The sequence below is a fragment of the Rhipicephalus sanguineus genome, chromosome 5 (assembly GCF_013339695.2).
Source record: "Rhipicephalus sanguineus isolate Rsan-2018 chromosome 5, BIME_Rsan_1.4, whole genome shotgun sequence".
NCBI classification, from domain to species: Eukaryota; Metazoa; Arthropoda; class Arachnida; order Ixodida; family Ixodidae; genus Rhipicephalus; species Rhipicephalus sanguineus.
The window spans coordinates 205,328,793-205,352,371 of NC_051180.1; the positions used below are offsets into that span (position 1 = coordinate 205,328,793).

At 46.2% G+C, this 23,579-nt stretch overlaps 1 protein-coding gene across 1 annotated transcript in view; it reads left to right on the forward strand.

Annotated features, from left to right (window-relative positions):
• The window catches only part of LOC119394579 (collagen alpha-1(II) chain), a gene marked incomplete in the record, with an annotated part of 1,710,759 nt that overhangs the window by 1,225,206 nt on the left and 461,974 nt on the right, over positions 1-23,579 (forward strand). The window contains 1 exon segment of the mRNA XM_049415838.1: positions 23,091-23,198. Within this exon segment, the coding sequence (XP_049271795.1) occupies positions 23,091-23,198 (108 nt within the window).

A 23,579-nucleotide genomic window follows, 5' to 3' on the forward strand; every position in this document is an offset into this window, starting at 1 on the left:
AAGATTTTGCGACACCCTGCTTAAGTAGGTTTGAATGGGCGTAGTGAAATGGCAAGACGGGCTTATTTCCACGCGGGTGATACATCCAACAAGAGCGGCCATTATTTAGGAATAGCTTAACGTCAAGGAACCTGATTTCACGATTCTCAGAAAGTTCATGGGTAAGCTCAAAATGCTTAAAACCACTTCGCATCAGATCTAAAACAGCAAGAGCGTCAGTCTTGTACGATGCAACATCGCTGTCTATAAAAGTTAAAAAGTCATCCACGTATCTGAAAACCTGCGTCACATTAGGTTTAGTGAAACCTTCCGAAATGGAGTTGTCAAGTTTGGCTGAAAACAGGTCACTGAGAATTGGAGCTTTACCCTCTGGCCTCCTCCTTTCTCTCATTCACACCATCACTTTCACACACCCCGCTATACCCTATTATACATGGCTATGCTATTTTTACTTTCTCTCTTTCTGTTTTAATACGAAAGTGTTTTATGCCGGGGCTTCGCCATGGTTTTCATGACGCATTTCCGTCACAAGAATACGTCAGCAAAATGCATACGATCAGCTAGCAAAGAAACAAAATCGAACAAAAATGTCTGTAAATGAAAGTCGAAAGCAGGGCGTTGTTTCTCCGTTGCTACGGCCGCCCCATTTGGCACGCTTCCAAAAGAAGTGTAATTTTGTCAACGCCTTAATACACCGTGAGGTGGCGTCTTTAGCCCTAGAGTCGGGAGGCGATCTAGAAACGACGTGAGGCATCACGGGAGCACAGACAGGCAAAAAAAGGAGAAGCGGCCACAGGACGAAGTCAACCAAATATGGGAAATATATTTAGAGCAAAAATCCATTGTGCAGAAATTAGTCGAGGCAAAAATTAAAGGTGAAAGTGAACGCTATTTTGGAGCCACCTAAAAGCGCTGGGTAGGAAGTCTGTCACAATGCAACAACGTTTGGTAGATGAAGGAGGAAATCAATTGGAAGGGTATGAAGCGCTAGGTTACATCCGAAAGATAACAGCCGACTCGTTTAAAAAGGTCGCCCAGGGGATTCCCCCGGTAAGTAAAAGTACGCAAAGGAGTGCGACCGACGAAGATGTAGTACTAGAGAATTTCAATTGGAAGAAGGCCGAAGGAAAAATTCCTAAGCGCACTACTCCGGACTTAGATGGGGTTCCCGTCAGCCTCATTAACGAACTCGGACATAAAACTAAAGAAGCACTGCTGAAAGCCGTGAAAGGTGTTTACAGGAGAGGGAAATACCAGACAGTTGGCGAAAAAGTAGAATGAACTTAATCTATAAATGCAGGGGAGAAAAGGATAACATTTGCTCGTATAGACCGCTAACCATTACATCGGTGCTATACAGGTTGGCGATGCAGGCAGTAAAATTAAAAATAGAAGCGTGGGTAGAACAAAATGATATTTTGGGAGAACTTCAGAATGGATTTCGAATCGACAGGCGGTTAGACGATAATCTGTTTGCTCTTACCCAGTGTATAAAAATATCGAAAATAGAAAACAGGCCCTTATACGTAGCTTATCTAGATATCACCGGGGCGTATGACAACGTTAATCAGGAAATCTTGTGGGATATATTGAAAGAAGTGGGCATAGGAGACGACTGTATACAGCTTTTGAGGGAAATATACCGAGAAAATACAGTTTGTCTAGAATGGGAAAGAATAAGTAGCAAGGACAGCGTTGAAATTAGCAAGGGGCTGACACAGGGATGTCTTTTGTCCCCGCTGTTATTCATGCTGTACATGGTGAGGATGGAAAAAGCGCTAGAAGGTAGCAACATTGGATTTAATTTGTCACACAAACAGGTCGGCACGATAGTTGAACAGAAGCTTCCAGGTCTATTTTATGCTGATGATAATGTCTTATTTGCGTACAGTCAAGATGATATACAGCGATTGGTAGATATATGCGGAAGGGAATGTGAGGCTCTAGGACTAGGATTTAGTGCAACAAAATGTGGATTGATGGTATTCAATGATCACGAAGACCATGCGGTCATAATACAGGGCCAAACAATACCCAGGGTAAGCGCGCACAAGTACCTCGGAGTATGGGTAAATGAGGGGGACAGATATATGGAGGTACAAGAGAAAGCATCGGTAGCAAAGGGAGAGAGGAATGCTGCAATTATGAAACACAGAGCTTTATGGGGATACAATAGGTACGAGGTGCTTCGAGGTCTGTGGAAAGGTGTGATGGTCTCGGGGCTTACATTTGGGAACTCAGTGGTGTACATGAAGTCAGAGGTACAATCAGGAATGGATGTAAATGAAAGGACGGTGGGCCGCCTCGCGTTGGGCGCTCATGGGAAGACGACAAATGAGGCTGTAAAGGGTGATATGGGATGGACAGGCTTTGAAGTGAGGGAAGCTCAGAGGAAAATGAGATTCGAAGAGAGGCTGAGGAAAATGAAGAAGAGTAGATGGGCAGAGAAGATTTTCAGGCATTTGTATAGAAAAAGCGTTGACACGCCGTGGAGAAAAAGTACTAGGAGGCTCACCAGTAAATATACGGCTAGCAGTGCGGGCGATATGGCAACAAGGAGCATTAAGCGGAAGGTCACAGACGCGGAGAGGACTTATTGGATGACAGCGATGGAAAAGAAGCCGGCTCTGAATAACTACCGAAAGGGAAAAAAACGAAATAAGGAGGGAAAGGTTTTATGATAATTCAAGGGGAAGCGCTTTACTGTTTGAAGCAAGGTCGGGCTGCCTTAGAACGCGTAGTTATAAAGCGAGATTCAGTAACGAAGAAGAACAATGTGCGTGCTGCGGGGGAACTAAGGAAACGATGGAACTGTACTGATTGAATGTGGCGATATTCACCCAGGTATACTCGTGGGCACGAGTCTACAGGAAGCATTGGGTTTTAGGGACAACAATGGAAATCTGAACACGTCCGCGATAGAAATAAGTAAGAGACGGTTAGAGTATTGGTGGCAGAAAGGTAGAGGTAAAGTACAAAAATAACTAATGGGGAAAAATAAGGTCATTCTGCCTTAAGAGGCAGAGAGATGGACCGTGAATATATATATATATATATATATATATATATATATATATATATATATATATATATATATATATATTGTATAATAAGATAGATTTAATAAGTGTAGATAAGGTATTAAGCCAACTTGAAACAAGGAAGTCTTTTTTTTCTTCGAGCCTGGTGGCAGACATGTCACCGCCCCATTATAAAGGGGACGCTCATAGCATTCATCCATCCATCGCTCATGGCATCTGTCGATATTAAAAAAATAGCTCTGCGACGCTCACGTGGCTGTCACACAACGTTCGCCGCTCGAACCATGAGAAACACGGCCACACTACAGGGGAGACAGGAGAGCTTGCGGTAGCTGAAGTTGTTAACACATACCTGGACGCAAAAGGCGAATTACATAACTGCGTCGTCACCGAATCGAATCACCGTGGACGCCGCATTTCTCCGACCATGGAGGTTTTCCTGCAATATTGCTGCGAAAGACTCCACCAAGCCGAGACTACTGAAAAGGTCGCAGTCGGCGCTCGTTAGTGTCACGATGCATTACTCGTGGCCTCAGAGATTGGCTCTGGCAACGCGCCATTGCTAGTGTTGCACAGGCCGTTCCATCACCCGACACCTGCAGTAGTAAGCCAGGCGACAAACCAGGCTAACCTCTCCGGGATTTTCATTAAAGATTATTATCTCTCTCTCTCTCCATACCATTTTCATGGAGAGAGTGTAACTTAGAAGGATTGATTGTTGGGCGAGTTGGTAATTCATGATGAAAGCAAATAGCGCGAAAAAACGTAAGACTAGACGAAGAAGGCTGCAGCACAAGCGCATACTAACAACTGAACTTTTATTAGAAAGACGAAAATATATAGGCAACCCAAACCACATGTTCACCACAAACACAACCGAAAACCTTAGATGTGCGCATCCAGGTATGTTATCTCTGCCTTAGTTAACGCAAGGGAAGGCTTTGCCACACAGACATCTCCAGCTTTCAAAATGAAAAAAGCCTCAACTAGCTCACGTGCCGTCTGGTCCCTATGAGAGAGTGTAATCAGATAAGGAGGCTGCGGGAGACTTCACCAACGCGCCTTTTATCTCATGCTTTCCTCTTACAGTGGTCTTGCCTCGGGGGGTGGTCTCGCCATATGGGAGTGTCAGAGCGAAGTAATGCGTGGCCTCCGCAATTTTTCCGGCAACGCGCTGTTTCACCGTTGCTACGGCCATCCCATTCGGCACGTTTCCAAAAGGAGTGTAATTTTGCCAACGCCTTAGCACATCGTGAGGTGGCGGCTATAGCCCAAGCCTCGCAACATATTCTGGAGATAGTTAACACGGGGTCTAAATGTGACGGCCAGATCACGTGGGAAATCGGAAACAAGCAATCAAATATCGACTATTGTCTCATGACTGAAGGAATTTACCACAAACTGAGAGAAATGAGAATAGAGGAGGAAGTGATTAAAAGCTCGGGTAGTGATCATGAACGAATAACATTAAAAATGGCATATGAACGTGGAAATAAGAGCATGGAATCAAAGTCTGGCAGCTCGTACTTAAATGACGAACAATTAATAAATATACCGCAAGAGTCGACGAAGAAGTAGGCCAGGCAAGGACTGGGAGTATAGTGAGCTCTTACATCTAATGACGAAAGAGATACGGAAAAAAACTACTTGCTGGAAAGGAGAGAGGAAGCCAAAAAGTTGGTGGAACAAGGAAATTCGGGAAGCAATCAAGAAGCGACGCGAAGCATCACAGAAGCATAGAAGGGCACAAAAGGAGAAGCAGCACCAGGTCCAAGTCAAGAAAATATGGGAAATATATTTAGCGAAAAAGTCCGTTGTACAGGAATTGGTCGAGGCAAAAATTAAAGATGAAAGTGAACGCTCGATGACAGAGATTCACGAAAAAAAGGAGGCCGTGCCTAGGATATTTTGGAGCCACATAGAGGCGCTACGCAGGAAGTCTATCACAATGCGACAACGTATTGTAGATGAAGGAGGAAATCAATTAGAAGGGTACGAAACGCAAGGTTACATCCGAAAGGTAACAGCCGATTCGTTTAAAAAGAGCGTTCAGGGGTTTCCCCGGTGAGTAAAAGTGTGGCGGAGAGAGCAACAGTGGAAGAGCTAGTACTTGAGAATTTCAAATGGAAAAAGGCCGAAGGAAAAATTCCAAAGCGCACTGCGCGGGTTTAGATAGGATTCCCGTTAACCTTATTAACGCACTAGGACATAACACAAAAGAAGCATTGTTGAAATCCTTAGAAAAATGCTTAAAGGACAGGCAAATACCTGACAGTTGGCCGAAAAGCATAATGACCTTAATCTATAAAAGCAACGGAGAAAAGGACAAGCTTCGCTCTATATACCACTAGCCATTACATCGGTACTATACAGGCTGGCGATGCAAGCATTAAAAATGAAAATAGAAACATGGGCAGAACATAACAATATCTTGGGAGAACTTAGAATACTTTAAAAGGACTGAGTGTTGGGCGAGTTGGTACTCCATTACTACGAAAAACTGCGCAAAATAAACAGGGACAAGTGAGACACACGCACAAGCGCAGACTAGCAACTGGAAGTTTATTGAAGGAAACACAAAAAATATAAGTAACAAGAAAAATCACGTGAACGATTAGAGGTTGGCGGTTAGATAATCTATCTCTAGTTTATGTAACGTAAGCGAAGGCCTTGCAACACACATGCTGCCATACTTGTGGATGTAGAATGCCTCAGCCACTTCTCGCGCTGTCCTATCTTTATGCCTTGACAACACCTTTGTTTCATGCAACAACGGGTGACATTTGCAAACTTTGCAATGCAAGCACAGATTTGATGAAGGCTGCGCTTTCAGCGAAGCCCTGTGATCCATTAGACGATTGTTCACACACCTCCCGGTTTGCCCGATGTAGCATTTTCCGCAAGACAAGGGGATGTGATAGACAACACCCTTGCCGCATGCAACTAACGCCTCCCGATGTTTAACTTCACATTCATTCCACTTTTTTCCTTTGCCTTCGACTTTCCTATGAATGAATGTGAAGTTAAACATCGGGAGGCGTTAGTTGCATGCGGCAAGGGTGTTGTCTATCACATCCCCTTGTCTTGCGGAAAATGCTACATCGGGCAAACCGGGAGGTGTGTGAACAATCGTCTAATGGATCACAGGGCTTCGCTGAAAGCGCAGCCTTCATCAAATCTGTGCTTGCATTGCAAAGTTTGCAAATGTCACCCGTTGTTGCATGAAACAAAGGTGTTGTCAAGGCATAAAGATAGGACAGCGCGAGAAGTGGCTGAGGCATTCTACATCCACAAGTATGGCAGCATGTGTGTTGCAAGGCCTTCGCTTACGTTACATAAACTAGAGATAGATTATGTAACCGCCAACCTCTAATCGTTCACGTGATTTTAAATGCGAAGCATTTCTTAGCGAACCTGTGGCACTTCGAGCGTTTCTATCTACGTATCTATCTATCTATATATCTATCTATCTATCTATCTATCTATCTAGCCGCCTACGTCTGGGTGCTCTCATGATCGCCTCCTTAACTTGGTGTAGACCAAAATTTGCATAGGAAGTTAAGAGGATTTGACGAATATGATTGCCGGGTCATGATATGAATAACGTTAAAAAATTGTCGCGTACGTCGTCAAGCCCTTTCCACTAGACACGTGTGGCACATACCCGTTTACCACGGGCTGCGGTGTACGGGTATGCGCCACAGGTGATTGACAGTTTATATCTACCCAGCAACGGCGAGAACAGAGAGTGCTAACTTAAATGTTAGAGCGTTAAGGAAAACCAACATCGGCAGCATTGACTCAACGAATGGAAAGAATGAAAATTAGGATCCTAGCAGGAATCGAACCCAAGCATTCTGCGTGGCAATCAGGTATTCTACCACTGAGCCACGCCAGGTCTGTAAACTGGTTTGAAAAAGCAGCCTACGCAGGCGTAATATCAGTGCAACGCCAATTGTGGTTGTGGTGCTGACTATGTAATTTTGCAAGAAAGCAATAAACGCTACATGATACTCCTACGATGTGTACTCCTACGATACAGGTGTCATATCAGATTAGTGTCTGTAGTTCCAGTGTTGGCTCCGCTTTTATAGCAGTCTAATAAACATTACGTTTGTATTCCTATGATTTAGCAAGCTATATTGAAGCATTGCTCGACCCCGGAGGAATACATTAACGAAGGTTACATATGATATCCACATCACCACACCGTAAAGTGCACTTCGTCCACCAGAACGACGCTGTGTCCTCTTCATTTCTTAGGAGGCTGGGCGATGGCCTCATGCTGACCGAGGATGATGCCAGATTGATTGACAACCGCTTTGTAGACTAGGCTACTTAGGCCATATGCGCCCAGGTAGTCTACGAATACAACATACAACAAACACCATCCACTGATGTTGGTCTACGTAGCACTATCCAGGCCTACGAGCCTCGACGGCCTATACCTCACCAACGCGAAGGGTGGCTTCAGGTTCCGACATGTCGCCGGTTCTGTCGACAGACAATTTGTCGACAAAATGACCGAGGCATCCACGAATTCCAACAGCTTTACTATACCACATACTTCACTACACATGGACTCCTCGTCATCACGATTACGAACGGATCCTATAACAACTCATTACCAGCTGTTGGTGCTCACTGATCACGGTGATGATGCCCTTGTTCAAGAACTGTCAAGAAGTTCCTGCACACATGTACACGGGTTCGTGAAACGTGTGTGCGTTCTCGGGACACGTATAAGCACTACATATCAGCTTACTGCTTCTGGTGTAGGTAATACCCACGTTGCCATTCGCAGCGTTACCCAACCGTAAACAACTGCTTATATAAGACATATGCGGCTCCTCAACATATATATGTGTGCGTATAAAATTTATACAAATCTTTAGCGCCATTTTGTAACTTGTCGTTCAGTAAAAAAAGTTACGCCACAGTCACCTACCCGCGGCATGCTTCGCATAACATCGACTCCCACGGTACGTGGTATCTGCCGAATTTTTTCTTGTTACTTATATTTTTGTGTTTCCTTCAATAAACTTCCAGTTGCTAGTCTGCGCTTGTGCGTGTGTCTCACTTGTCCCTGTTTATTTTGCGCAGTTTTTCGTAGTAACTTAGAATACATTTCGAGTCGACAGGCGGTTAGACGATAACCTGCTTGTTCTAACTCAGTGTGTAGAAATATCTAAAATAGAAAACAGGTCCTTGTACGTGGCTTTTCTAGACGTCAGTGAGACATACGACAACGCTAATCAGGAAGTTTTGTGGGATATATTGAAAGGAATGACGATAGCCGACGACTGTGTGCAGCTTTTGAGGGAGATATACAGGGAAAATACTGTTTCCATAGAATGAGAAGCAATGAGTAGCAAATAGAACGTTAAGATTAGCAAGGGGCTGAGACAGGAATATCCTTTGTCCCCGCTGTTATTCATGCTGTGCATGGTGAGTATGGAAAAAGCGCTAGAAGGTAGCAACATTGGTTTTAATCTGTCACACAAACAGGGCGGCGCGATGATTGAGCAGAAGCTTCCAGGTTTATTTTATGTGGAGAATATCGTCTTGTTTTCGGACAGTCGAGATTATGTGTTAAGATGCGAGGATACCGGCGAAACTCAAAAACAGGGACGAAGAAGAAGGCACATTCATGCACATACCATCGCTGGACTTACAACCAATTTATTGACGCATCCACGTATATTCATACACCTCATCCCGCGCACGCTACAATATGAAGCCTATCATCCACCCGCTAATCAGCCACACCCTGAAAGAAACAGCCATTCTTTTTCTGTAATATGCACAGAAGGTTCGTTAATACAAACGTGTCCAGTCTTTTTGATATGGTACGCCTCAAGCAGTTCGCGTTCAATCTTTGATTTTCTCCTCCCTTAGAATGCAGCAAAACTTTGGTTTGGGCCAGCTGGTTCATCGTCGAACTTGTTTGGGGCAGCGCTAAGGAACACATGAACAAAGACACATAGCAGACGCCACGGGCGCTGACTTACAACTGCACTTTATTGTCATTGTTGTTTATCGCTGCTTGTTAGTTCTGGGAAAACGTGGCTCTCACAACGAGCGATATGGCACATATAAATGCGCTGGTAGAGGCAATAAAGTTCAGTTCTAAGTCAGCTCCCGTGGCGTCTACTATGTGTCTTTGTACATGTGTTCCTTAGCGCTGCCCCAAACAAGTTAGAATGCAGGTCTGGCGAAACAAAGGCTCGCAACCGTTACAATCATTCACATGCACCGCTAAGTTGCTCCCTGTGTGACCGGGCTAGTTGGTCCTCGTCGTTATTCCTATTCCTGGTCCTCGTCGGTTATTCGTCCTTGTGTTTTTCACGCGCTGTTCACGTCATTGGGGCGTTCATTTATGCACTGTCCGGTCTGCCCATATGAACTTGCCTACAAGTCGTGGCAATGGAATAAACTACCACCACGCTGCACTTCGTGAACAAAGTTCTGTGACTGGTTTTGCAGGCAGAATTGAGCTCTCCACCGGCTGAGATACGGGCGGAAAGGCGAGAAACCTGATAGGCTTCATGTTGTAGCGTGCGTGCGTCCGCTGGATGAGGTGTATAAATATACGTAAATTGGCTGTGAGTCCGGCGATGGTGTGTGCTTGAATGTGCCTTCGTCTTCGTTGTTTTTGAGTGTCGCAGGTTTCCTCGCACCTAAACATGAACGAACCGTCCCAGCTTTTCTCGCTTCTCGAGATGATATACAGCGGCTGGCGGATATATGCGGAAGGAAAGGTGAAGCTCTTGGAATAGGATTAAGTGTAACGAACTGTGGATTCAGCGTATTCAGTGATCCCTATGATCAGGTGGCGTCAATACAAGGTCAAGAAATACCGAGGGTAAGCGAATAGAGGCACCTTGGAGTATGGGTAAATGAGAATTATTGATACATGGAGGTACAGCAAAAAGCCTCAGCAGCAAAAGGAAAGAGGAATGCTGCCATAATGAAGCACAGGGCGTTGTGGGGATACAATAGGTACGAGGTGCTTCGAGGTCTGTGGAAAGGTACAATGGTTCCGGGGTTTACTTTTGGGAACTCAGTGGCGTGCATGAGGTCAGACGTCCAATCGGGTATGGATGTAAATCTGGGATGCCTCGCGTTGGGGGCTCACGGGAAGACGACAAATGAGGCTGTAAAGGGCGATATGGGATGGGCAGCTTATAAGGCGAGGGAAGTTTAGAGCAAAATCAGGTTCCAAGAAAGGCTAAGGAATATGAAGGACCGTAGATGGGCAGAGGTGTTCCGTTACTTGTATAGGAAGAGCGTGGACACACAGTGGAGAAAAAGAACTATGAGGCTCACTAGTAAATATACGGCTGGTAGTGCAAGCAAGATGTCAGCAGAAATGGTTTAGCGAAAAGTCAGAGATGCGGAGAGGATTTACTGGACGGCAGCTATGGAGAAAAGAACCAGCTTTGAGTAACTACCGAAAGGGTAAAAATGAAATAAGCAGGGAGGCATTGATGTAGTCGGCGGTCTGCCCATAGGACTGGGGAGCAGCCTGGCCTCAGGGAAAAGTAGAGCTCAGGAGCCGGAGCTGATAACAGGAACGTTTATTTACATGATGACTTGGTAGCGTGTAGAAGCCCCTCGTGGTGGCTTCTAGTAGACTGTCGCAGCATGCTTGGAGCGTTCCGACGCTCGCGTTATAAAGCCTGGGCCTTCCCAGGATTCCCTGCTGGAGGAAACAATCAAGTCCAGGCCAGTCCAATCAAACACCTTGTCTTCGTCTCCACCCACTAAACGAAAAGTAAGCACCGCCTCCTTCGCACTCCAGGAAAGAGAGAGGCGGTGCACCTGGACGACGGACCATGCCCGGGAACAGGCTGCGTTGTCAGGTGTGCTGTCAGGTGCAGTCGTTCCTTGCCTCGGTAGCGCCGACGGCGCAGCGGACGACCAGCTCGTAGTCGGTTCACCATGCCCCAAAGGAACCATACACACAATGAACGGATTACTGCGGCGCACATTAAATTGGCCGTGACGTCAGGTGTGCTGTTAGTTGCAAGTCCCTCCTTGCCTCGATGCGTCGCCGGCGCAGGTGACGGCCAGCTGCCGGCCAGCGACTGCCTCCTCCGAGCAGCCTGGACTTCAAATAGTTCATCTTCAGGTCATAAAAGCGTGAAATTCAGCCAAGCGTGTCCCAGGCGATTGAAGAGGGAAGTGACAGTCTTGAAGCGCTGAGGACACAAGTGCACACATGTCGCCCCATCTGGTGCGTTTCGGGGAACACTGAGGTCGAAGAAAGCAGGGCTAATGCCGCCATACCATTCCGACGATCCAGCGGCGCCAAGCCGTGAAGTCCGATCATAACAGCATTTTAAGATAATTCAATGGGAATCGCTTTCCTGTGTGAAGCGAGATCGGGTTGCCTTAGAACGCGTAGTTATAAAGCGACATCCAGTAAAGAAGACAATGGATATGCTGTGGGTAAGATAAGGAAACGGCGGAGCATGTTCTGACTCAATCTGGAGATGTCCTCCCAGGTGTTCGTTTGGGCACGAGTCTACATGAAGCCATGCGTTTTAACGACAACAATGGAAAGCTGAAAATACCCGCGATTGAAATAAGTGAAGTATGTAAGGCACGGTTAGATTATTGGTGGCAGAAAATGAGATAGAAAGGACAAAAATAAATATTGGAAAAAATAAGGACATTCTGCCGTAAATGGCAGAGAACTGAGCTGAGAATGAAGGTTTTTTTTCTGTAGTAAGCAGGGTGTCGGAACGAAATGTTTTTCGTTTCGGTTTTAGTTTCGTTCCGCCGCAAAAAGTTCCGTTCCGTTTGTGTTCCGGAACGAAAAAATATGTTCCGTAACGGTTCGTAACGTTTTTTTTTGTATGCAAAAATTTGAAGTTAAGGTAATCATAAAAAAACATTGGATTTGTGATGCAGTTACTTGCCCTCCTTTTTAGAAAGCGGGACAAGGGCGAAACACGTTGTTCAGAGGAGCGGAAGTAACTGTACCACGAGTTCCTACCAACCAGCACGAACCAGTATTAATTTCAAAGTCGTAGTATTTATTTTCTCAAAAGACGAACATGAATTTGTTTAGTGGGCTCAATACTTTGTGTCAAGGGAGTGAGCACGATCTCAGAAGCAGCACGTCATTGAGAGCACTCTCTGATGTGCGAGACCGCTGTTCTGATAAAAAGATCGCCAGGCCTGCGCGGAACACGCATCACAGTCACAGCGAAAGCTGGAAGAGCGTACTTTGTAGAGCCCGTTGTAGAGTCTCTTGAGGCAACTAATACAAGTACACATGCAATGTACACACTACGCCATAAATCATCGCAATTTTTCTGAAGTAACGAAGTTCCCGCTAGGCCATTTTTCGTCATTATTCGGAGAATCGTGGTACCCGCTACACATCTGTAAGACAATATGTGCACTTTGTGCTGTGGCTGATGATGATGAAGAATTACGGCTGAGCAATTTGCAGTGGGTGGGAAGCAGTGTTGCGGAATGGGCGCCTCCATTACATTCCAATTCCATTCCAGGGAATTAGAACTTGCCGCAATTCCATTCCTTTCAATTCCTCGGAATGAAAAAACTTAGCCCATTCCCACTCCGGGAATGGCCGGGCAGTTCAGTTCCATTCCTGTAATTCCTCAACGTAGGAAAGGAATCTTGATAGTTTTATCGAGTTAAGAATGAACGCCCCATAGAGGTGATGCCATCAGATGCATTAAGAACTGCAAAAGTACGAAAACACGTTACCAAGGTCGAGGGATAGTAGCTTGGCGGCATATCTCGTGCAGTACAACCATCCTACTAATTCCCATAGGGACAGTTCTCCCGCTACTTATAGTATTTGCGTGGTGAGCATGTTCGAACGAACGGTGGTGTTTTAATATTGTTTAAGCTTAAATGTGTTAATGCTAAAATGACGACATAGCGTATTTTTATGCTGACAAAAGTAGTATTCAAGAAGACTACGCAGTTTTGTCGCACGTCTAGAGCGGTCGTGAATATGGAGAAACTAAGATTTCTTTAATGGGGAACAAAACTCTGTACTTCACATAAACCCTGTAGATCTGCTGGTATTAATTGGAACAGTGCACCGCTCGGGCACCTTGTGCCTTTGCATCGAATACGGAACACTGGGCCGCACTGCTCGTCAGCACTCACGCTTGTCAAGCGCGCCTCGCAATAATGGATGGGGTGAGGAGAACTTTCTGTGCTAGCCTGTGCGCAGGTATGCAATGCCTTCCTTGTAGCAAAGGTTATTTGCGTGTGTGAGGTACTAAACTGCTCGTGAGATAAAGATCAGGCTGTGCATAGAGTATTCGCCACTTTCGTGTGGGGGTATCAATGGGAACCAGCGCGCAGGGGTAATTTGTTTCTCCCTTCGATATCTGCTGGGATAATGCATTTGTTTGTACACTAACTTATGCATCGGTTTGTAGCAGGCGCGTTGCTTATAAATGTACCGTGCTTGTAATCAGCCAAGTCATTTTAGCAATGCTGCTTTATTGTTAATTTCGAGGCTCTGACTTACTAATGTTTGAAGTTTCAAAAACAGCACGTAGACCAAAACGTGCTCTATTTTCGGAAAAAGACGTAATTCCATTCCCATTCCATTCCTTCAAGCGTTGTCCCCATTTCGTTCCCGGGGTCGCGAAAATGTGGAATGATTCCGGAGTCATTCCAATTCTGGTGGGACAACTCCGCAACACTGGCGGCAAGCATTAAACTACACACTCTTTGCGCTATTAGCATTGTGTGATGACTGGTTGTTATTTTGCTCTTCTGCCACGTTATATTACATATGTTAATACGATTCACTGCCCGACATGACGCCTGTATAGAGTATTTTTCCGAAGGAGTTACAAGCACTAGCGTGGCACTGTGGTGGAAGACCCGACTGCCACGCAGAGGGCGCGGGTTAAACTCCCATCCGATCCTAGAAATTTGTTTCTCATTTAATTTTATATAACGCGATAGTGGTCACAGACACTGGCGGCGGCGGACAACGATGGCGCCAAAATCAGCTGTTGTGGTCTCATAACAGCTTTAACTGTAACAAACTTCAGCGCGGACAACGCCCTCTTCACTTTGGCCTGCGTGACAGGCACGCAAAAGCCCACTTGCGTTAATATAAATATATCTGGTTGCCACAGTTTTCGTTTTTCGCACGATTTGAACGTATATTTGCTTTGGAATTCCTGCCTGAGGTACGCACTAATACTGTATTCAGATATATGCTCACATTGCATATGGTTAGTTGTTCCGGATTGCGAAGTTTTCTCGTGAACCGAAAAACGATTGAAAAAATTTCGGTTTCGCTCCGGAACGAAATAATCGATAAAGTTTCGGTTACGTTTTCGTTCCGGTCAAAAATATCGTTTTTTTCGTTTTTCGTTTTCGGTTTTCGTTCCGTTCCGACACTGGTAGTAAGATCGATTTATTTGAAGTACAGATAGTACGCCAAAATAAACAAAAAAGAGAGGAAAAGGGAAGAAGTGGAGAGGGGAAAGGGGAAGAGGACAGGAGGAATGGTGAGGTGGAGTGGAGAGGAGGTGAGTGGAGAAGGTATGCGCATGCGCAGTAAGGGTGGTCACGCCGCACACCACCACCACCGGATTGAACTCCGCCATAAGATACTTCGCATCTAAAATATTCTTTTTTTTGTCGAGCCTCGCAGCACACTTGTCACCAGCCAGTTATAAAGGGGACGCTCATAGCATTCATTCATTATTCAATCCATCGCTAATGGCATCCGTCGATATTTAAAAAATTGCACCATCTCCCGCTAAAGGGAACCATGTGTGGATGCGCAGCAGCAAGGAGATGGTTCGCTTGAGCGAAAAATGGTGTAATTTTTTTAGGAGCTGGCTCGCCAGATTCTTATGCTCGGGCGAAATCCGCGCCATAAGCTGCATCCATCCATTAAAAGCGTCGTGGAGCGTGAAGAGGAACGCTACGTGGGTCGTTTCTTCCCGCTAGCCTTGCCGTTAATTCTCACAGGGCGAGCGCGGAACGCGGTCGACAGGCGCGCGAGAGGGAGAGCGTAGGAGAGGAGAGAGAAGGGGAGGGGAATCGCATACGCTGGCGCTCATCGCGGAATTGCGCAGGAGAGAATGAGGCGCGCGACAGGGCGGGGGGGGCGAGAGGGGGGAAGGACGTGGAGAGGGGGCATGCGCAGTAAGGGTGGTCACGCTGAACACCACCACCAGATTGAACTCCGCCATAAGCTGCTTCGCGTCTAAAAAATAGCTCTGCGACGCTCACTTGGCCATCACACCGCGTTCCCCGCTCGAACCATGAGAAACACGGCCAGACTAGAAGGGAGACAAGAAAGCTGAAGTTGGTTGTGTCCCCGTTCCGTAGCGCTAGCTTGTTTAGCATCAAGTATGAACCATCTTACCCAACCAAATGTCTTGCTAAGCCACATTTCTCCTACATTGTGCTCAGCGCTTCTCCTTTTTGCCTCTTGTTTGTACCCCCCTTTCTTAGCGCTCGTTTCTATCGCATCAAGTATGAACCAACTTGCCCAAACAGATATCTTGCTAAGCCACATTTCTTCTACATTGTGCTCAGCGCTTGTCCTGTGTGCCTCTCGTTTGTGTCCCCCTTTCTTAGCGCTCGTTTCTTTCGCATCAGGCATGAACCAACTTGCCCAAACAAATGTCTTGCTAAGCCACATTTCTCCTACATTGTGCTCAGCGCTTCTCCTTTGTGCCTCTTGTTTGTGTCCCCCTTTCTTAGCGCTCGTTTCTTTCGCATCAAGTATGAACCAACTTGCCAAACAGATATCTTGCTAAGCCACATTTCTTTTAGATTGTGCTCAGCGCTTCTCCTTTGTGCCTCTTGTTTGTGTCCCCCTTTCTTAGCGCTCGTTTCTTTGGCATCAAGTATGAACCAACTTGCCCAAACAGATATCTTGCTAAGCCACATTTCTCCTACATTGTGCTCAGCGCTTCTCCTTTGTGCCTCTTGTTTGTGTCCCCCTTTCTTAGCGCTGGTTTCTTTTGCATCAAGTATAAACCAACTTGCCCAAACAGATATCTTGCTAAGCCACATTTCTCCTACATTGTGCTCAGCGCTTGTCCTGTGTGCCTCTCGTTTGTGTCCCCCTTTCTTAGCGCTCGTTTCTTTCGCATCAGGCATGAACCAACTTGCCCAAACAAATGTCTTGCTAAGCCACATTTCTCCTACATTGTGCTCAGCGCTTCTCCTTTGTGCCTCTTGTTTGTGTCCCCCTTTCTTAGCGCTCGTTTCTTTCGCATCAAGTATGAACCAACTTGCCAAACAGATATCTTGCTAAGCCACATTTCTTTTAGATTGTGCTCAGCGCTTCTCCTTTGTGCCTCTTGTTTGTGTCCCCCTTTCTTAGCGCTCGTTTCTTTGGCATCAAGTATGAACCAACTTGCCCAAACAGATATCTTGCTAAGCCACATTTCTCCTACATTGTGCTCAGCGCTTCTCCTTTGTGCCTCTTGTTTGTGTCCCCCATTCTTAGCGCTCGTTTCATTCGCATCAAGTTTGAACCAACTTGCCCAAACAGATATCTTGCTAAGCCACATTTCTCCTACATTATGCTCAGCGCTTCTCCTTTGTGCCTCTGGTTTGTGTCCCCCTTTCTTAGCGCTGGTTTCTTTTGCATCAAGTATAAACCAACTTGCCCAAACAGATATCTTGCTAAGCCACATTTCTCCTACATTGTGCTCAGCGCTTCTCCTTTGTGCCTCTTGTTTGTGTCCCCCTTTCTTAGGGCTCGTTTCTTTCGCATCAAGTATGAACCAACTTGCCCAAACAAATGTCTTGCAAAGCCACATTTCTCCTACATTGGGCTCAGCGCTTGTCCTGTGTGCCTCTTATTTGTGTTCCCCTTTCTAAGCGTTCGTTTATTTCGCATCAAGTATGAACCGACTTGCCCAAACAGATATCTTGCTAAGCCACATTTCTTTTACATTGTGCTCAGCGCTTCTCCTTTGTGCCTCTTGTTTGTGTCCCCCTTTCTTAGCGCTCGTTTCTTTCGCATCAAGTATGAACCAACTTGCCCAAACAGATACCTTGCTGAGCCACATTTCTCCTACATTGTGCTCAGCGCTTCTCCTTTGTGCCTCTTGTTTGTGTCCCCCATTCTTAGCGCTCGTTTCATTCGCATCAAGTATGAACCAACTTGCCCAAACAGATATCTTGCTACGCCACATTTCTCCTACATTGTGCTCAGCGCTTCTCCTTTGTGCATCTTGTTTGTGTCCCCCTTTCTTAGGGCTCGTTTCTTTCGCATTAAGTATGAACCAGCTTGCCCAAACAAATGTCTTGCAAAGCCACATTTCTCCTACATTGGGCTCAGCGCTTGTCCTGTGTGCCTCTTATTTGTGTTCCCCTTTCTAAGCGTTCGTTTATTTCGCATCAAGTGTGAACCGACTTGCCCAAACAGATATCTTGCTAAGCCACATTTCTTTTACATTGTGCTCAGCACTTCTCCTTTGTGCCTCTTGTTTGTGTCCCCCTTTCTTAGCGCTCGTTTCTTTCGCATCAAGTATGAACCAACTTGCCCAAACAGATATCTTGCTAAGCCACATTTCTCCTACATTGTGCTCAGCGCTTCTCCTTTGTGCCTCTTGTTTGTGTCCCCCATTCTTAGCGCTCGTTTCATTCGCATCAAGTATGAACCAACTTTCCCAAACAGATATCTTGCTAAGCCACATTTCTCCTACATTGTGCTCAGCGCTTCTCCTTTGTGCCTCTTGTTTGTGTCCCCCTTTCTTAGCGCTCGTTTCTTTCGCATCAAGTATGAACCAACTTGCCCAAACAGATATCTTGCTAAGCCACATTTCTCCTACATTGTGCTCAGCGCTTCTCCTTTGTGCCTCTTGTTTGTGTCCCCCTTTCTTAGGGCTCGTTTCTTTCGCATCAAGTATGAACCAACTTGCCCAAACAAATGTCTTGCAAAGCCACATTTCTCCTGCATTGGGCTCAGCGCTTGTCCTGTGTGCCTCTTATTTGTGTTCCCCTTTCTAAGCGTTCGTTTATTTCGCATCAAGTATGAACCGACTTGCCCAAACCCATCTCTTTCTACGCCTCATTTCTCCTACATTGCGCTGAGCGCCTGTCTTGTGTGCCTCTTCTTTGTGTCCCCCTTTCGTAGCGCTAGTTTTTTTCGTAGCAAGTATGAACCAACTTTCCCAAACCCATGTCTTTCTAAGCCGCGTTTCTCCTACATTGGACTGAGCACCTGTCTTGTGTGCCTCTTATTTGTGCCCCCCTTCCTTAGCGCTGGTTTGTTTCGCATCAAGTATGAGCCCACTTTCCCGAACACCTGCCTTGCTAAGCCGCGTTTCTCCTACATTGGACTGAGAACCTATCTTGTGTACATATTGTTTGTGTCCCCCTTTCTTAGCGCTCGTTTGTTTCGCATGGAATATGAACCAACTTGCCCAAACACATGTCTTGCTAAGGCGCGTTTCTCCTACATTGGGCTGAGCGCCTGTCGTGTGTGCCTATTGTTTGTGTCTCCTCTTCTTAGCGCTCGTTTGTTTCGCATCAAGTATGAACCAACTTGCGAAAACACATGCATTGCTAAGCCACATTTTTGCTACATTGGGCTGAGCGCCTGTCCTGTGTGTCTCTTTTTCCTGCCCCCCTTTCTCAGAGCTCGACTGCTTCGCATAACCTGCGGTTTACACGCTAGTGTAGTCGGCGTGCGTGGTAAGCGTACGATATGCGGCCTACACAATTTAGACGAACACGTTAAACCATCTCGCGACGCTTAATACAATGAAAGAATCTGGCATATGCTGTTACTCGCTATCTGCTTCGCATGAAATTCATTCTCGTAGTTCGTGAGTTCAGGTAAATTTTTTAACACGAAAGTGTTTTATGCCGGGGTCCACCAAGACTTCAGTGAGGTATTTCCGTCACAGAAATGACGTCGAAAAAATGTACACGATCAGATGGCAAAGAAAAAAATGTTCCGTCAACGGGCATCGAACCCACGACCGCTCGGTCCTCAACAACAGATGCCTGGCCCGCTATCCACTGCACCACGGTCACAGACTCTGGAGGCTTTACAAACGCACCTTTTATATCTACCACTCTCCCGGTCGGCGGGGTGGTGGTGCCCTCTGAGAGCGGCAAAGTAGAATATTTCGTCATTAATGTGGCTTCCAAGATTGGTACCTGCAACGCGTTACACGTTCGTCCCATTCGGCGCGTTTTCAATAGAAGTGCAATTTTGTCAATGCCTTAACACACCGCGAGGTGGAGACCTTAACGCAAGCGTCGTAAAAGCGTCGGCCTCGCTCATAGCATCACGCTAATCAAGCCAAAAATAGCTCTGAGACGCGCGCCTACCTCACCTGGCTGTAACACCGCGTTCCCCGCCGACGCGCTCGCCCCGAGAAAGATTGCGGCCGGGCTACCGGGGCGGCACGACGCGCTTTCCGTTTCCCTCTAGTGCGGCCGTGGTGTTCAATCACATTTTAACATGCCGCAGGATGGCGACCAAATTCTGCGTCCAATTTGCGACGCTCTTCTGGCTATCACAACTCGTTCTCTGATAATGCTTTCACCGTGAACTACTACAGCTACCACAAGGGTTTGTTTAATCATTGAACATGGACGTTAGTCGTCGGCATGGAGATGTACCACCAAGCATCAAAGTAGGTGCATCCACGTTAAACGGCGCTGTAGCTGTCAGACATCGATATACAGTGTGCAAACTCTCTTATATTAATCTACAGTAAACATTCAGTTACTTCTATAATGGCACGTTTTACTTTCGCGTTATTCCGATTCCTATGACGGAGGGATCAACCATGTTTTTTTTGTATCACCGGTACATGGCATTTATTTGACTCATATATTTAAAAGGAAAAGGCTTAGATACCTCATCACACGTTAGAAGTAACGGTCAGCGTCGGCGCCGACACCAGCGATGCAAAAAAAAAAAGGGTGATCCCTCCGTATAGGAATCTGTATAACACGAATGTGAAACGTGTCGTCACAGAAGTAGTTTATTGTTTATAGTGCATTGGTATATGAGAGCTTGTACAATGTCTTCTGTTTCGCAGATATAGCATGGCGTGATGTGGACGCATCGCACTCACGTTGACGCCTAGTGGCACTTCTCCGTACCGACGACTAACGCCCATGATCATGATTTAATCCTTGCGGTAGCTGAAGTTCTTAAGATATACCTGGACCCCTAATATGGTGAATCCCGCGTAAAGATGGCATCAACAAGCGCATAATAAACACTGATACTCGATATGCACTCCTTTAAAGCGTAGTGAACTGCGAAAAGAAACGCTAGGCGCGTCGTGTCTTCCCTGTGCCCAGGCCGTTACTTCTCACAGGGCGAGCGGGGAATGCGGTGCGACAGCGAGGCGAGCGTCGGAGAGATATTTTTCGATATCGATGGATGCTATGAGCGAGGCTTGGGCTAAAGCTGCCACCTCACGGTGTGTTAAAGCATTGACGAAAGAAACTTGTATTGGAAACGCGCTGAATGGGACGGTCGTCGCAACGGCGCGCTTTCTTGTGTTTTTCTGTTTCGAGCCCCGTGGCAGAGATGTCACCACCCCGTTATAAAGGGGACGCTCATATCATCCATCCATCCATCCATCCATCCATCCATCCATCCATCCATCCATCCATCCATCCATCCATCCAAGAGCACTGTGAGAGGATAGTGTGAAAGGTAAAAGGCGCGTTCATGTTGTCTCCGTAATGTGTTTGGAGGTAGCCCAGAGGTCTAAACGCCCGCCAGCCATCGTCGTGGAGCGAGAGGTCATGGGTTCGACTCCTGTTAACGGAACTTTTCCCTATAGTCTTTTTTTTCTTTGCCATCTGGTGGCGTTCACTTTTCTGACGTGTGCTTCCGTGACGGAAATACGCAATGAAAGTCCTGGTGGACACCGGCATAAAACACTATCATGTTAAAAATGATCATGTGACGACATCACCCTGTGACGTAACAGCTCACCAAATTTGTGACTTCGCCATGACGCCATCGTCACGTAACATGATGACGTCGTCACGTGAAGACGTCATCGCATGACGCCGTCGCTTGGTCAAAGGTGGGCCGAGCACGGCCTCACCGCAAAGACGTGAGTTTCAGAAAGCTTCCAGTCCACGTTGGGTGTTGAAAGCTTTTGGCCGGAGTCAATACAATAGACTGAGAAGAAAAAGCACGGAGGAAAGAAAAAGAAAGGAGGCAGCATTACGTCACGCAGCCAGCCTTGGCAAGCCAACTCGTTTTGAAGCCAGCAGTGTCGGCCCATCACGTGGCCTTTTGCGTCAAGATCACGCAAGAAATGAGATTTGCCGAGACTTTGGGTATGGCGCCCGGTAGCTTTTAATCGAAGCGCGCTCGTTCGGCGCAGACCGGTTGCTCACGGAGGACGTTCAAAAAGAGAACTGCACCGGTAGTACTCAAACCTACCGCGCGCTCTGACGTTTTGATGACGTGTTGAGTCGATAGGGTGGGCTTCAATCGCGTGACGTAATGCTCCCTCCTTTCTTTTTCCTTCCTCCATGAGAAAAAGCCTGCCAGGCGTCTTGTCAAATGCATAAGGGACCGTGGGGATTTTCATTGTGAAAGCGCGCGCGCGCGCGCGTGTGGGTGTGTGTGTTTGTGTGTTTGTCAGCGTATGTGCGTTTGGGCAATGTTGCGAAGACTTAAGAGACAGTAGGATTTGGTGTGTCGGCACAACATTATCAAGAGTGTTTAACAACGCAAACGGCACGAGAGGATAGAAGAGAGGAGAGAGCGCGCTGATGGTGGATTGAAGACACTTGACCCTGTTCCTGAGTTTGCATTGCTGCAAACTTGGGTTTGTGTACCTAACCTTTCAGGTTTCCTGGACCGTTTTACATAATGTGTGCTTTGCGCATGTGTGTGTAGTATTAAGACAGGAACAAACAGCGCTCGACATGGGACGGTGAAGGAAGGATAGACGAGACCGCTGAAATTGCAACCGCTGGTTTCTTGCTAGGATGTGCAATATATACAGAAGTATTGCGCAGAAGACCAACAAAAAACACAGAATCTGCGCACAGATAGACAAGATATCACCACGTTGCATGCTTCGGCAAAACAGGACTGTCAAGTTTTTATCAAATAACTGATTTCACAATTACTCTATGCGACGAATATAAACGTGACCAATTTTAGTTTGATTAGAATACAAGTGTTATGTGCAATAAAAAGAGGAAGTTGGCATTTAGTCCAGTAGATAGGTCACTCGTTTTTCTAGCGTGGGCCCTCACTTTAAATCCCCGCACCGCAAAAAACCTCATTTTGTTTAATGCACTGAATTTTTATAGAAAATTAAATTTCGTGTAAGAAGTCCGGAAATAGAGTTCTTTCTGGGTCGACAGAGATATGCTTGCGCGTTTTCAAAAATTACGGCTGCTTCGCACTGGTTAGGCCAAGCCTGAAGGAAGAGCGGAGCTGTCTTTGTTTCTCTTTATTTTTTCTTTCATTGTTTTCTCTTTCTTTCTCTCTGTTTCTTGTACCTGTTTTTGTACCCGTTGCTTTGTATTCCTTTGTTTCTATTACCTTCTCTTTGTAGCTGTTTCTAGCTTCATATCTCTTTTTCTTCCTCTTTCTTTGTTTCTCTATATTTCTCTCTTTCTCTTTCGGTAATGCTTTTTTTTATCTGTTTTTCGTCTGTGTTTCTTTGTTTCTCTTCCTCTCGGTCTGTATGTCTTTATTCTCTCTATTGCTCTCTCTATTTTCTCTGTCACCTCGTTTTTATCCGTTGTCTCTCTCTTTTTCACGCGTTCCACGTGCTCCACTTCGCCAAGCGAAATTTTAGTTTAACGATTGCGTCCAGCTGTACTCGGTAGTGTGGCTTCCCAATTCCTGTGGCGCATAACCACCTGTGTTTTTCTGTGGACACCAAAGTTCTCACGGCCACCATAAACAGCTCCGCTGATAAAAATGTTTATCATACGAGCCTCCAAGTAACCATTTACAAGATGGTGTACCGCCAAGGCAGCCTCCATTGCCGAGCCAGCCGATGGGCCGTGAAAAATAACCACGTCAATTTACCAATACTCCAGGGAGAGCCTGGAGTGCCAGGTCCAGCTGGCGTAACCGGAGCACCAGGAATGCAAGGAGACCGGGGAGTGGCCGGACCACCGGGACCACCCGGATTTCCTGGACCTACGGTGAGTTCACAAGTATATGAGACGATTCTATCAACGTTACCAGCATCAAAAGACAAACCCTTTTTGTACAGTTGAAGCTCGATTTAAGAAAAGGACGACCGCGTTCGGATTATTCAGTTAAAGCGGGAAATTGGGAAAATCGAGAAAGGAATTTTTCGGTAAGTCGAAATCTAAAACGGTAGCACCGAAAAGCTACCGCCACATTTTATTTGCCACTAATACATGCTCTCGCGCGCGAACGGAACCTGGTAACAGGCCTGCACGTGTTACCATGCACCATTATTCTAGTCATATTTACTTCCAGTGAAATCACGTTAAAATATTGTTTAGTACATAAACCCCAATGCTTCTGCCAAACGAGTGCCTCAATAAAAGTTCATT